At 47.4% G+C, this 15,546-nt stretch overlaps 1 protein-coding gene across 10 annotated transcripts in view; it reads left to right on the top strand.

Moving 5' to 3' along the window:
• ACACA (acetyl-CoA carboxylase alpha) overlaps window positions 1-15,546 on the top strand; it is a 113,626-nt gene that overhangs the window by 39,619 nt on the left and 58,461 nt on the right. For 8 of the 10 annotated variants that reach the window (XM_021415725.1, XM_021415726.1, XM_021415728.1 and 5 more), the window contains 8 exons: window positions 307-407; window positions 572-660; window positions 1,401-1,525; window positions 4,572-4,685; window positions 6,042-6,155; window positions 6,497-6,586; window positions 7,053-7,171; window positions 14,395-14,418. In XM_021415725.1, the coding sequence (XP_021271400.1) occupies window positions 307-407; window positions 572-660; window positions 1,401-1,525; window positions 4,572-4,685; window positions 6,042-6,155; window positions 6,497-6,586; window positions 7,053-7,171; window positions 14,395-14,418 (776 nt within the window). The remainder of the gene's footprint in view (window positions 1-306; window positions 408-571; window positions 661-1,400; window positions 1,526-4,571; window positions 4,686-6,041; window positions 6,156-6,496; window positions 6,587-7,052; window positions 7,172-14,394; window positions 14,419-15,546) is intronic. The other 2 variants (XM_021415729.1, XM_021415727.1) reach the window with 1 other exon arrangement.

Below are 15,546 nucleotides of genomic sequence, written 5' to 3'. Positions count from 1 at the left end.
TTTTTGGCTGGTACATATGCTACTTTGCAATTTTTAGTGTCAGCATAACCTTAAAAAGGGATGGTTGCAACTAAGGAAAGCCTGAACAAGTAATGAGATGTTGGATGATGATTTCCTTATTATACAACGTCATGCATCAATTCTTGTATTGTTGTTAGGTCGTTATCTTCCTTAGTAGTTTGAGGCTCTGGCCTTTTCTGGAGTCTGCTAAAGCTCTGGTCTGGTTTGCCTGGAAGTTCTTACTAGTTGTCAGCCGGATTGTCTCACCTTTGTTCAGGAGCTGTCATGAGACTTACTCTATTTCAGATTGCCAATATCTTGGATAGCCACGCAGCCACCTTGAACCGCAAATCAGAGCGTGAGGTCTTTTTCATGAACACTCAGAGTATTGTGCAGCTTGTACAGAGGTAAGCTGTTTTCAGGGGTTGACCCCTAATTACTCCTTTTCCCTTTTCCTTCTCCCTCTCTCTTTTTTTTTTTTTACCAGTTTTCCTTTTTTCCTTTGAAAGACCTGAGCCTGCTTGTCTTCAGTCAACCTTGAGCACGAGGTTTGATCTGTTTGCTTCCGCAGGTACCGCAGTGGTATTCGGGGTCACATGAAAGCAGTGGTAATGGATTTGCTCCGTCAGTATCTGAAGGTGGAGACTCAGTTTCAGCATGGTGAGTCCATGATGCACGTCAAGCATTTGATTTTTGAAAGACTCACGTTTGGTTCCAGAAGCTCTACACTTGCCCTCCTCAGGAAAGATGAGTCCACGAGGCTGAGTCACTTGGATTTTCTTTTAAACATCTCTGAGATCCCTTTTTTTTTTTTTTTTGTAGAGGAAATATCTGCTGTGAAATATCACAGAGTTTTTTCAGCATTCATAAGAGCAAACCTCAAACCCTCAGCTTGACACAGTTGAAATAAATGTGTTGCAGTGCTGTGTCCAGGCACAAGGTGGCAATGATGCACTAGCTGATTTTGAGGCTCCAGTTCTCTCGGGTAGTTCAGAGTCTGTTATACTTTCCTTCTATCCTGCCCCTATTCCTGCAGTAATGGTTCTGCAGATTCACTTCCACTTCAGTTCACTGATGGTAGAGGATGGTGCAAGTCTTTTTTCTATTATTTTATTCTGGTTGTTTTTTGAATGAAAGAGACTGCTCACCATTCCTCTCTTTGTATTGCTCACAGGGGAGGTATTTGATTTTTGAGCTGTTTTTAATAAGAACAGGATGCTTTAATTTTTCTGTTGAGGGGAGGGGTGTAGGAAGGAATGCTTTCATCCCAGAACTGGTTGTGTGGATCATGCAAAGCAGACTGTGAAAAATATATGTGGAAAAAAAAATAGACTCATCTAGTCACGTGTGTTCCATGACAGAGGTTTGGAGGCTGAAAAAATGTGCATTTCTGATTGCAGGTCACTATGACAAGTGTGTCTTTGCCCTTCGGGAAGAGAATAAAAGCGACATGAATGCTGTGTTGAACTACATCTTCTCACATGCTCAGGTCACCAAGAAGAACCTGCTTGTCACAATGCTCATTGTAAGTTGTCTATTTATTCTCTAGAAATTTGCTTCTCCTTGTAATTTTATGTTTGATGCTTTGAAAGGTACTGAATTGACAGCTCTCATCCTTAAAGATGCTAACTTTCTAGCTTCTGAAGCAGCAGAAGTGGGGAATTTCTTCAAGTTTTCTTCTTGGTGAATGACATTAGTCAGCGTGTATTGACGTTCTAGAGTGAATTCACTTTCTCTCGATGAGCCATGTTTGGTCTCACAGGCTGGCAATTGCTGTCTTACCTTCTTCCTGGATATAGGCTCAGAGTGTCTCATGGCAGATGTGCTGCAGTGTGTTCTGACTGGCTGTACTCTGGGCTGTGTGATAGAATCTGGCTGGGACCCAGTGTCACAGCACAAAGCTGGTAACTCCAGACAAGGTTTCTGACCCTAGGGGTAGTGTGTGTTCCTGTCCAGGGGGCTTGCAAAGGAATGGTGAGCCTCCTGAGCACAGATTCCAGCGTAGAAACACACAGAAATCCTTATGCTGGGATCTGCCATCATCTTCCCATGTTCTTCTGGCTTGCTTACTGGCTTGTGAAAATCTCCATTCTTATTAACCTCAGCTGCTCTGTAATGGGTAAACCCCTCATTAAACTATTCATTTTCAGGAAAAATAAATAGGAAGCCAGCAATTGAGTCCTGCTTCTCTTTTCCTGTTTCCTAAAAAGCCTCAGAAAATCCTTCTTCCACATGAGGCTTTGAAGCAGAGTGAATATCCTCATTCCTCAGGGCAGGATGAATTTAGCTACAACATGATTTCCAGCACGGACTAGAGTTAGGTATACTGCTCATTAAGAGGCTAATTACAATACTACCCCCCCCTCTGATCACCTCCTTCTTCCACCACTTTTTTTCCTTTTTTAAAATAATAAAACATGGTCTGTTACAATCAAAAGTATTTCCGAAGTAGCCATCCACAAAATAACTCTCAGAAGCATAGAAACGGTCATAATTGTCCTAGTCAGAGGCTGGGTTTCTTAAATTCTAATTTGTAAGATATAAGGAGCCTGGCATTCTTTCTTTCTGGCTCTCCTTTTCTCCTTTTTTTTTTCCTTTCCTTTTTGGTGTGTGGTGTGATTGTAAGTAACGCTTGCCTTAAGAATCTCATTATTTGAACACGGAGCCATATTTCCTCTGAGAATTCTGGAGTAGCTTTGAGCCGGGGCTGTTCATTTCTCAAGTAATCATGCTGGCGTGATGGAGAGAGAAAATGGCAGCTGTTCGCAGCTCAGGCCTTCAATTTTCTTCAGAGTCCAGTCACTCAAGTGTGTAATTACACGGGGGTGCCGGGGAGGCGTTAAGGCCTTGTCAAAGAGCTGGTTTGAGGCTTTGCTCACTGCCTTTGCCAATCAGTGCAGGCAAAAGCCAGTGCAGCACCAGCTACCTGCTTTATTTTGTTGTTGTCGTCCTGATTATTTCTTGCTAAAATAGGACTGGAACTTTTTGTCTAGGTGTTCACCTCCATGCAAGCCGTGTCTTAGAGATGGAGTCTTGCTGTGTCTTCGTGTTGGTAGGCAGAATAGTAGTATAGGTAGTCTGAGGGAGCGAGGAGCATTCTGGGAGCCAGGAAGAACGGAGGAAGATGAAAGACCACCTGAGCTTTCCTTTGTCTTTTGTGCGCGCTCTTTCTTCCCACCACTGTCAGATATTTCGTCTCAGGTGAAGGCCAGTATCCCAGTTTAAAGCATACTGGAGAGACCTTTCTGCCTGTGGCAGGGGAGCAGCTGAGGTACTTTTGTGCTGAGGTACTTTTGTGCGGCCTCTGCTGGGCCCTCACATGGGCACTGTGTGATGGGGACCGCTCACATCAGGTGGGTGTCAGAGGCTTAGGAAGGGCAGCATACCTCTGAGCACCAAATTGTCTATAGCAAAGCAAGGAACTGCTCTGCTGCATTACAGCTCACTCTGTTAACCAAGAGACTGTCATTCCTCTTCCCTCTGCCTTACATTACTCTTCACGTCTGAGGGCCCCGTGGCACATCTGGTAATCGTGGCGGAGGCTGTGGCGTTCTCCGGGTTGCCAGGCCATTTGTGTGCGATGGTGAAGCTGTCATCCAAGGGCAGATGTCGTGTCAGAACACCTTGATGTTATGTTGCTGTTATTGATGTATCCCTAGGAATCCATTATTAACAAGAGGCTCTGAGGATGGTTTTAGTAATAGCGTTATGCTGCCATCATTCAACTTTTTAGCTAGCAGGCGTTTAAGGCAGGATGGGAACTACTCCATCTTTCATGTATTTGATGAAATATAGCGCGATTTGAAGTTGTGTATTCGTTTTATGTACTTAACTGACTGCTGCATGCACATCCTAGCTGTAACTGGGCCACAGCGCTGGTGTTTGATGGTGTGCTGCTGTCCTGAGTCCTGCTAGGGTTTTGTTGCCTTGAGCAGCAACACAGCAACAGCCAGGTGTTTGGACCTCAAGGACGATGGAGGCAGCTCTGCAACGATTCACTGTGATTTCACACAAAGGTTTCTCTTTTTGTATTTCTTGGACGTCCAGAAGGGACTTTTCTGGACTGCACGTGTTTAAAATCTCTTGAAACTTGAAGCAGTTAAATGCGCTGAGTTTGGTCGGCTTTGGCAGTGAAAGTTGGCTAATTTTTGTGTGTTGCACGAGGTGTTTTGCTACAACTAAATGCTGTTTGAGTTTTGCATTATTGCTGGGGAGATGCTTCTGATACAAAGCTGAAATTGGGTGATGGGATAACGTTCCATTTGAGTCTCATTAACAAGTCAGTATTTCTCAAGTGTGTGGGTGCCAAAACACGTGCTACAAATAAGAAAATTGGTGGTGGTGCTGCTTCTTTCCTCTGTACTTTCTTAGCCTTTTTATATATGTAAACTCATTGAATGTCTAACACTTCTACCTTTGATGGCACAGAATTACAGAATAATTTAGACAGGGACCTCTGTGGGCCAGCATCTGAGAACGTATGTGTATGTACGTCGTGTTTAAACCCCTTGGTGGGAGGAAGGAGGATGGTTTTCTCTGTTTCTGACGTTTTCAGCTCTCTCTGTTTGCAGGACCAGCTCTGTGGCCGTGACCCCACCCTGACGGATGAGCTGATCAATATTCTGACGGAGCTGACCCAGCTCAGCAAGACAACCAACGCCAAAGTGGCGCTGCGGGCACGGCAGGTGAGGAGTGCTCCTGCAGCCAGGCTGAGCCGCGCCGGTCAGATCACTGGGTTCTCAGTCACTACGTTTTGAAGTTGGGATCACATTCTTTTGTCCCTGTTCCTCCAAAAGTGTTGTCTGGCCTAAAAAGGAATGACTGAGAGTAGACTGGTTTGCGCGTGAGAGGAAGACAAAATCCATGGTCGCTGTGGTTGCTTCAGGCTTTGTAGCCCGTGAACCTGCCAAGCACAGACTGCCTGGAACACGCAGCAGTCAGCCAGGGTGTGCTGTCTGGATTCAGCAGCTGCTCTACAACTGGGAATCAGTTTGGGCAGAGAACAGTGAGAGGAATTTACGTGAGAGAAATTTGCACAAAAATCAAGTGTTCCTAAGGAATTATTGCAATGAATATGTTGGTCTTTTTTTTTTTAAAATATAGTTTCTTCTAGCTTCTGAGTTACTCTTGTTAATTTCTTTTGAACTTGAAAATAATTGAAAAAAATTCTGTCATTTCCAAGAGTACGGATAGTAATTTGGTTGTCAGACATCCACCTGTATATTATTGTGAGCTTCCTCGTTAGCAGTGAGTGTGTAGCCAGGGAGGAGTGAGAGGGCATAATCGCTTCACGCCAGTGCTGACCCCGCAGTCTGATCACTCCTTCACTCCACAGTCCCCATCTCCATTCTAAAAGTCTTCAGCAGGGAAGCTGACACTTTGGGGATCTCTCCTTTTATTTCAGAGCTTGACTGTGGAAAATGAATGTGGTGTTTGAAGCTGCTCAGTGACCTTACGTTTCCTTCAGGATTGTGTTTGTGTCCTTGAACCATTCAGAGTTATTGAACCTCTCAGCAGCATGCTGGGGATAGTGCTGCAGTCCTTGTGGATGTCTTTATGTTGCTCCTTCACTTCATTTTCCCCTGCAAGCTGCTTCCCCTTCCCATCTCTGTATCCTTCATGTTGGGCATTTAATACTTGGCACCAGCGGCTCTGCCTGCTCTGCTCGGAAGCTGTGCGGGGCGGTCTCCGGCGCTGGCCTCCCCACAGCTGCTGCCTGCCAGATCTGCTTTCCAATTAACAGCCGGTCAGGCAATCCCCAGGACTAACAGCTCTGCAGTGCTAAATCACATGCACTGATGGAACTTGATTGAAGCTGTTCCTTTTCTCCATGGGGAATTGCCAATAATACAAACCGAGCAGATACACAAATGAGGCTGGGGAGGGGAGAGAGTTTGCAGCATCACCCAGGTGCCACCGAATTCACAGGAGAAGCCTCTTCTTGGATGGAGCAGACTATTGCTGCCTTGGAGTTACGGCCTCCTGCCTGCGGCCCAGCAGAGCTCCCTTCACCCACACACTTTGTGTTTGCTGTTTGCCAGGTTCTCATTGCTTCCCATTTGCCGTCCTATGAGCTGCGTCACAACCAGGTGGAGTCCATCTTCCTGTCTGCTATTGACATGTACGGACACCAGTTCTGCATTGAGAACCTGCAGGTATCTGCCAAACTCTTCTTGGTTCCCTGCTTCCATCTCACTGAGCTTAAGGTTGCTGCTTTAAAGCTCACGTGTAGTCCCAGGTTCCTTGTGGCTTTCAATTGTCAGCCTGGTTCCTAACCTCCCCCTCATTTTTGTTTCCATTACTACACTGATACTATGTGATATGAAAAGGTCCTAGTCCTTGTTGAACTGTGGGAAAAGCAAGCAAATCAGAACTAGTCAGACTTTATCTTGTTGGTTTGGGTTGTTCTGTTTTTTTTTTTTTTTCCTTTTTTGCCTAATCCTGTTTGCAAGACAGGGAGTTCTATTTTAACATTGCTTCATGTGATCTCTTCTAGAAACTCATTTTGTCAGAGACATCCATCTTTGATGTGCTACCCAACTTTTTCTACCACAGTAACCAGGTGGTAAGAATGGCAGCTTTAGAGGTAAGTTTTTGCCTGCTGATAAAGCAAGTGCTTATAATTTTAATTTATTTTAATTTTTAATCAGCGTTACCCTGCAGGACTGGGAGCTGTAGGTTGTGTGGAATCTGGCATAGTTGGAGTCTGGCATTTAACAGCATTAGTATTTGTAGATGGCTGAAATTTCAGATACAAATTTATCTTCTCTGCTTGAAGACGACCTACGTGGTTGAAGGGATGGAAGGTGGAGCTGCTGTCAGAGAATGCGGCTGGCCCACCCTGTACCTTGTGGTTGCTTGCCACCAGAGTAGCCTTTCTCAAGTAACAATATTCTAATTCTTGTAGTTGAATTAGATTTTTATCTTTATATTCATCTGGAGGTAACTGTACCGTCTCTAATGTTTTTATGAGCTCTCTCGGTCTGTCCTTTGCCTTTTCTCTCCTTCTGCCTCCTTAGCACAGTCAGCTGATTGAGTTTCTCTTTAACCAGGTGTACGTTCGGAGGGCGTACATAGCCTACGAGCTGAACAGCGTCCAGCACCGCCAGCTGAAGGACAACACCTGCGTGGTGGAGTTCCAGTTCATGCTGCCCACCTCCCACCCAAACAGGTCAGATCATGCATTCAGGTGCCTTTGGAGTCAGAGATTGATGAGGGACTACGTGCTATCTTGGCACAGAAATCTCACAGTAGAATTCGTAGAGAAATAGATAATCCCAGTGCATCAAACAAGCACAAATTTGTTAGGATAAAGCCCTACATTACCCGGTTCTTTCTATTAAATTATTTAAATCCTCAGGAGCTATGGGCAGTAGTTCCAGCAGTTTGGATTCATTTAAATATGATACAATTTTCGTATGTGTTCCAATTTTAAGTTCAGCTCGTGTAGTAACTTTCCTCTACAAAATCAGTTCTGGCAGAATCCCGAGCTTTCTGAAAGGTGCAGGGCCAAACAGTCATCAGTTACTAGGAATTTTCATAAAGAACACTCGGGCTCTTTCCTCTTGCTGCATTGCTCACTTGCCAGCTTTTTGTAACTCCTTGTGGTTGGCTGTGCTTTCAAACCTGGCTTTATTGACGAGGTGATACTTTTGTAGCATGATAAGGACGAGCAGCCTTTGTTTGACTGAGTAGGTGTGGATGCACATGTAGATGTGTATTATGCAGAAATGTTAGAGTTGAAATACTTTGGTTTTCAGTCAGTATTTTTCAGATGTATTTCTCACGATGACTGAATCTTAAAGTCGCAACCAAAAGCACTGACCCTGCCCTGCCCTGTAGAGGGGTCACATCTTCTAGTGTGTGCAGAGGGTGTTTTAAGAACAGCCTTGATTTTTCAGAACTTCTCCAGCATCAGGTCAGTCGGTCCCAGTGGTCTTCCACGTGCGGGGACACCTCAGGAAGATGCTTGAGGCAGAATGTGGTTTTGTCCCAGGCTGTGGAGCATGCTGGAGCCGAGGTGCAGTGATGCTCCGTGGCCGCCGGGTGCCGCTGTTGATCTGTGCTGGTGGCAGTGTGGTACCCGTGCTGTTTTCCTCCTTTGTTTCCAAGCCATCTTTTTCCTTATTTTATTTTTGGTAGGGTTGGGCAATGGGGTCCAGTCTCGCTTCATTGAGAATCCATCATTACATTTTATGAAATGGTTTTCAGAATCTGGTTTGCTAGAAATGAATGGCTGTCCTCAACAAGCAGCACAAAACACTCATGATACAAATGGGACATGCATTTGGTCTCATCTGTTCCCAGCATTTCTAGAATGTTTGTAAATAATTGCATACTATTTTTAGTACTTCTTCATAATACTCCTCCCCTGCAGCCCCTCTTTCTCCATTTCTTCTCTTCGCTAGTCTGTCACCTCTGTTGCTTGCGGGTTGCGTGGCCTGCCCACGCTGACCACTGTGGCGGTACTGTGTGCTGATATAGTTGGACAAGGTCAGCTGGAAGATGAGAGCTGCTACCTGCCTGGGGAACAGCTTCTTTGTCCTGAAATCTCCTCTCCCCTTTATTGTGGATTTGCTGGAGCAATGTTCTGAAGCTCCGTGCTGCCGCTCAGCTGTCGGCACTGCTCATGGTTGAGTGGAAATGCATTGCAGTCCTTGTGCGGAGGCAAGCAGACTTGGGGGACAAATTCACTGCTGGCATAGGCAGGTCCTGTTCCTTTGAGTGCACCTCCATCTGTTGGTGCTGAATTTTGCTCCTGTTGCTTAATGCAGCTGTTTGCAGTGCATACCGCCTTGTGCAGCTATTGTGTGGCTGAAGTGCAACAGATAACAGGGTATGGATACCTAGGGAATTAAATTAGCATCGAGTGTGCAGATTTAAGCTACCCACAGGGGCAGGCCTTATGTTAATCCCAGGACACAGAGCAATGAAATCTCAAAACTCTCTGCCATTGTCTTGCTTAAGTCTTCTTTGTTGTTTTTGACCATGTTCCAGGTCCCTCCAATGTTCTTCTGTACCTTCTTTAGCATGGACTGACAGAATAAGGGACAAATCCCAAAGCCAAAGTATCCCAGCTGAGAAAATGTCCCTGAGATTCTGCAGGGTTGGGTCCTGGTGAAGCAGAAATGGGTCCTGCAGGGCCCAAAGACAGCATTCTTTTTTGGAGCTGTTCTTTTGTGATGCAGCACGTTTTCCAGCACTTGATCAGATGTTTTTAAACCCTGGTCCCTTTTTTGACTGATTTCTGTGAATACTTTTACCGGAGAAAATATTTATATAGAGAAAATCGCAAACTGATGGGGCTTTTATAATTACGATATACTTAAATTCTTCATCATTAATACTTACCCCTGATATACCTTTACTTAACTGCAACCGAAGCAATCCCAGCCACTTCTTCTAGTGGTCACAGGAGGCACTCAGACTTTGTATTTATGGCCACTGAGTATTAGCATCAGCTGCCCTCAGTAAAGCTTTACATGGAAGCAGAGAGGAAAGAAAAACTGTTGTATCTGAATAACAAAATCATGGAAATGCAACCTGCTCCTGGTGGGCTTTGTGGGCAGAAGCTGATTTGGGAATTACTTGTTTGAGCTAATAGAAAACACCCGATTGTAAGAATCCCCACTGATCTTGATTGCAAGGGTAAGGCACAGGGAGAAAAACTTCTAACTGAAACCATAGAGGGCTGTATAGATCAAGCCCAGCGTTCCTCCTTGCCCAGTGCAAGCCAGACGAGGAGCACGGTGCAACCATCTGGTGCCTTTTGCAGTAAATGGAGCCTCCCAGGCCTCTCCAAGTAGAGAGCGCTGCAGTAATTGGATCTGGAGGAAGCGATCCAAGGGCACCTCCGGGATGCAGCAGGGTTCTGCAGGCACGTGCCTGCGTGCAGAGCCCCTTGCGTTCGGATCACCTGCCTCTTTCTGTTGCCTCCAATCCTGGTGAGAAAAGCTGGGGGAATGAAATGAGCCCTGTTCTGAGACGCTCTCTGCCTCCCTCTTGTTCAGGCTGCCCTGCCGAGATGGGCAACGTGGGGGGATATTGGCTGGTGTTCAGAGGGTTTGGCTTCCTTTGTGAGAACGGCCAGCCGGGTGACGGACGCTGGAAGGCATTCCTTAAGTGTTCAGCACATGAAACAGTGCTTGCCTATTCTTGGCTTATAAACTCCTGTTCAAAGAAACATTGTGTGTCTGGTATAAGGACAGAGATGGAATTACAGTGCTTTTTCAACAGGGGATTTTTTTTCTTCCTAATAATCCCCCTCCCTTCCCCTACTTTCGGACGGCCTTTCTTATGTGTGAGGCTGTGATGCTGGGATGTTGTCCACCATGGCTAGGGTTTGGAGCTGCTGCAGCACTGCTAGGGCATCCCCTTCTCTGCAGCTTGCTGTGTGCCCCAGCCAGGTCTGTCCTTCCCTACTATGCTGCAGGATCAGGAGGTAGGATCTCTGGGCAGACGCATTCCAACCAAACACATCTCTCTGTCAGAAGATAGGCAATAAAATAAATATGACATAAAAATGCTGGATATGGCTTTATTTGGGGGTATGGCAACTGTAACAGATGGCTCTGCCCTCTCAGTATGTTGAGCCCCAAAGGAAACTGAAATACAGCCAGGCCTGTTTTGGTCGCTCTGATGCCTCACCCTTGCCTGTGCCCTGAGCCCCTGCCTTCCTTTTGTCCCATGTGCCACACACGTGGCCTTGAAATCACAGAATCATAGAATCAGAATTAGCTAGGTTGGAAAAGACCTACAAGGTCATCCAGTCCAACGATGTCATGGGGAATCTCGAACCAGGACGAGACTGGGAGGTGGAAGCAACTGAAGGTTTTAGTGGTGCAGATTCCCTCTGGGTACACTCCAAGCCTCAAAAGACTTTAAGATTTGCCAGTTGCCTTACTTAGCTTTAAAGCAAGTTTTACTTTGCAACTCGTTAACCTGGCTGCTAACTCTGATCGTATTTGGAGTTGGGAATGCACGCAACTCAGCAAACATGAGCATACAAGCAAACGCCTTAGATTTGTCTGAATCCATTCCTGGAACTGCATCCCGTTGTCCTTGATGCTTCTGAGAGTGGAATTTGGGTCTAGTCATTGGTTGTCCTGTATTTCCAAGCGTCTCAGCATACATGTCTCAACTACCTCGTGCCTGTTTTTGCCCAGTTTCTCCTCTTTTTGTGCTTGTGGATGTTTGTTGGCACCCTCCTTGGACTTCGGTGTTGCTGATTTCAAAGCTTGAGTGATGCATGTTTCTCCGGAGCTGTCTCTTGATGTTTTGTCATCTATGGAGTACTTTGGTTGTTCCTTTTGTCAGCCTCTTCCTTAGCTTACAGGTTGAAACTCCGTTTTGAAAGCTGAAAGCCAAATTTTACATTGATGTTTCCAAACAGTGGTTTTTATAGAAGAATTAGGAACCCAAACTGGCGTACACTTAGAGCAGTGTTATGAGTACCTTCCCGCTAGCTCGCCTCATCATTTCACAGTGATACAGTCAGGAGATTTGAATTTCTGACAAAATGAACATGTTTCCTGTGGTCTGAAATAGCTGCTAGAGCAGCCTCTTGCATCAGCCATTGGATTCCTCGTGTAGAATGAGCCGTGCCGCTGCGGGCCGAGCGCACAGCCCCCAATGTGCCATCAGCAGCCTGGGCTCCCCTCCTTGCTGCAGGAGAGTGGCTGCTGCCGGGAGGGAGGGGGGAATGATCCAGGACACCTGTAAATCCCTGCAGCCTCGTGCTGAGGGTTTGATGTTAATTAGACAGCAGGCAGCAGTAATGGGTTGCAGTTCCCTTGGCTTGGCTGTTTCAGAAAGGGCAAAATCTTCCAGCAGAGCAAGGAAGGGGCTGTTGAAGGGGCAGCAAACTGAATGGAACGATGATAATTTTATGCAAATTGGACTTCAGTAGCAGATTCAGCTTGGCTGAATCACAGAGGGAGCAGAAGAATAAGGAAAGAAAGAGGGAGAGGAAAAACCCAATCAAAATGTATGGTTTGAGGCATGTTTCACAGCCTTCTGTTTAGATTCTTCTACAGAAATGAAGAAACATAAGAGGAGCGCCACTGGTCACAGCCAGTGGAATTGCTCTTTCTCCTGTGGTACTGCTGTTAATAACTACAAGTGGGTTATTCAGCCAACCTCTGCTGATTCCGCTTTGCTGCCTGATTTCAAAAGCTTCGCCCCGCGCCGGCACCTCCATCACAGCTTGCTGCAACCCGCGGCGCTTCGCATGCACGGCCAGCGCTGCCGGGGGAGCTCCGCGGCTGGGGGGAGGGGGGGGCGGCAGGGGAAGGAATGGAAATTCAACCCGAAGGTGCAGGAAGGAGCTCGGGGGATTTTCCTTTGCTTGAGCGGAAGGAGGCATTGCAACATGAAGGCATGCGGTGCTGCTTGCACCGGGCTGGGGCAGATTGCTGTGAGATCAGCCCCCCGGGCGGGGGGGTACTTTGTGAAGGGGAGGGCCAGGGGGCGGTGGGAGGGCTCCTGCTCATGGCCAGCCCCATGGCAGCGGTGCTGCACCGCAGCTGTGCTCCTGCTGCTTCCCCTGCAAGCTTTGCAGCCTTGTTTGTAGAGCTATGGAGGTGTGATGTCTTTCCGTAACGCCTCGCCCCAGGGCCTGCCGTGCTGCACACATCAGCCCGCTGCCTCTCAGTGCGGACTGGTGACAGTGACAGCTGAGCTGGGATGCAGGAGGGCTCCCACAGCTGTGCCCGTGGGTACGGTGCAGCCCTTCTGCTGCGCTCTGCTCCCTCCTGAGCTGTGTTTTCCTGCCGCGATTCTTGCCGGAATCTCTCCACCTCCATACCAAGTGGTCCCGGAGCAGGGCAGCAGGGCGCTCTGTTTTAGGCAGAAATGAGCATTTGTTGCACTGTTTGGTTGGCTTTTTTCTTTCAGTTTTCTGAAAGCATCCTAGGGAGCATTACAGGAGCGCACCGGGTGTAGGAGCTGCCTCTTCTCTCCAGGCTGTTCTTTCCATCTGAAGGAGATCACATGCAGCTTTCCCACCACTTAGCAAGACAGAGAAAACACACAAAACCTCTCCACCCCTAAGGCCCCGCGTCCCTGTCAGCCCTAGCAGGCTCTCAGCACACTGCCTCTCCCTCAGACTCCAAATGGAGTTATTTAATTTTGTTATTAAGCAGCAAATAGATGTGTCTTTAGCCCAGTTTTAAGCCCACAGAGCTTAAGGAAATCAGGGGAACTTCTGTGCCTCTGTCAGTAAAGCACCAAACATGCAGCCTCACAGTGAATGCGATTCTGCTGTAACAAAATCTGGTTTTGAGCAGGACTGGGTACAGTGGGTGCGCTGAGGGCTGTGACCATGGGAATATCCTGGTCACTGCTCACCAGGACTCCATGTCCAGCAGCCTGGGGCCTTGCCTGTGGCTAATGGCATTTGGAAAGTCTGTGGTTTGATCTTCCCCAGGTTTCAGTAGGGAGGGAAGGACAAATGGCCAGTTACGTGCTCCCTGAAGCTTTGCTTTTGACCTTTCCACGTTTGCTGATGTGTATGCAAGCCTCCTGGGCGCATGTGTTTTTTTCTGATTTAATCTTTACTATTTTGGATGCCAGGTTGCAGCAGTTTCTGCATCTTGCATGGGGCGATTTGCCACCTCGTGCTCCTGTGAATGTAGCAGGGCCCAGCTGTGCCTGCCTCGGGCTGCTGGGAAACCATGCACCTCACCTCCCTTTGGCTCATGCTCATTGCTGAGCCGTGGGCTGCATGCAGAAATGCGGAGAGTTGTGGACTGACACTATGAAAGGAACTGCTCCATTTTCCTGAAGTTGGCCTGTTGTTCTGCTTGTTCTTTTTGGTGTTCATGGCCTCGATGCTGCAAATGCCAAGTGTTCCGTGGTGTTTGTGTGCATTTGCTTTGTTCCCGCGTTGCTGCGGGAGCCGGTGTGTGGGCTGCTGCTTACTGGAGAGGTTTGGCAATGAGGATTTGGCTTTTTATCCTGACCCTGTTGCAGTCTCTGGATGGGATGCAGTCGCTCTTTTGCATCTGCGCTGTTGTTTGCTCTTCCGTCAGGCGGGGCTGGCTCCCCCTCTGATCGTCAGAGCTCCCTTGGTGTGTGCAGGGGGCTTGCAGCGGTGCCCTCAGATGCTGTAGAAATGCAGGGTGCCTTGCGAATGCAGCGTGCTTTCCCGATACGTGTTATTTGCATGTCGTGTGCATGGTCTGTGCCTACTCCCCTGGCAGCCGTGGCAAGCGAACTCAGGTGGTGGGTGCCTCCTCAGGGTCAATGAAATTGAATTCTGCCTAATTTCTGATGGACAAATTTGGGTTTGGTCAATTGTAAACGTGTTGCTGGTGCGCGTACCAGCCTGATGATAGTTCTTAATGATGGCTTTCACTAACCAATCTGTAACTAACTGTGGTTGTTTGATTACAGAGGGAACATCCCCACGCTAAACAGGTATGGTACTCGTCATCTTTTAAAATTTGAACAGAAAGACTAGAAAGAAGTAGTCTAGTGCTTAATGTTTTAACACGTTTTGTTGTAGTACCCTTCTCTTTACTTTGGAAGCTCTCAAACATAACTCTTTTCCTGCCCCTTTCCTCTCCCTTCGTCTAAAACATGTTTTCAGCTTTTCACCGCCCCTTTTAAAAGCCGCTTTGCATGCAGCAGTCTCCGCAGTTCAATTTGCTGGGTGACTCCGTCCCGCTGCGCTGCGATGCGCAGCTCCTGGTTGGGTCTCTCCTTTCGGGATGGGATCTGGCTGGTACCCTCTGGTGGGTGTTGCAGCGGAGCGGGGCTTTGCCTCGAGCTGCCAGCACACCTGGTGCCGCTCTGGTTTCTTGCAACGAGCTTAGGATTCGTCGAGGCTGTCTCACCTCCCTCGTGCCATAGATGAATCTGCATCTCAAACAGCTGACAGCATGTTTTGTTGTGTTCTGGATGCTAATTTTTCCTCCCGTGTCTCAGTTGAAAAGTATTTCTCGTTTTCAATAATACATGAAAAATGTCTGCTGTCTCTTTGTTTAGTTCCTGTTCTGTGATATGTTTTGTATTGGTTGTAAGAAACGTACACCAAGGCATGTCCTGAAACATTTTTCTCTTTCAAAACGTGAATACTTATTATTTATTACTGCTTACATGCCTATTTAGGGAAAATAGTAAAAACGGGCTCGAAAGTCTCATGGCTCTTAATCAGAGATAAATTACAGAAACATTGACTTTAAACACAGAGAGCTATTAATCAAACTGATGATAGTTTAGAGTGGCTAGCGGTGTTCTTAGGGCCGTGTCACAGTGCTTTTCTGTGGGGAAGGGCAGAGTGAATGAAGCAGCAGTGTGAGGAATGCCCGTCCAGCACCGTGTGAGTATTGCTGGGACCGCAGGAGACGGGCGTCACTGTGGTGCTGTGCTGAATCAGGGCCCTCGTTCCTGCCCTTAGGGCACCACCTGGGCAGGAGGGAACTTGACCTCACTGGTGTCTGCTAAGCCCCGAGGAGAGTGAAGTGAGGGCGAGCTGCCCCGTGCTGCAGGGAGCTGCTGGAGCCCGTCCTGCAGGGAACGCGGCTGTGTCTGTAGTGCACAGTG

Source organism: Numida meleagris, chromosome 18, assembly GCF_002078875.1.
Source record: "Numida meleagris isolate 19003 breed g44 Domestic line chromosome 18, NumMel1.0, whole genome shotgun sequence".
Classification (NCBI taxonomy): domain Eukaryota; kingdom Metazoa; phylum Chordata; class Aves; order Galliformes; family Numididae; genus Numida; species Numida meleagris.
Note: the sequence above shows the minus strand (reverse complement) of the source record. Positions and strands in the feature narration are given on the sequence as shown.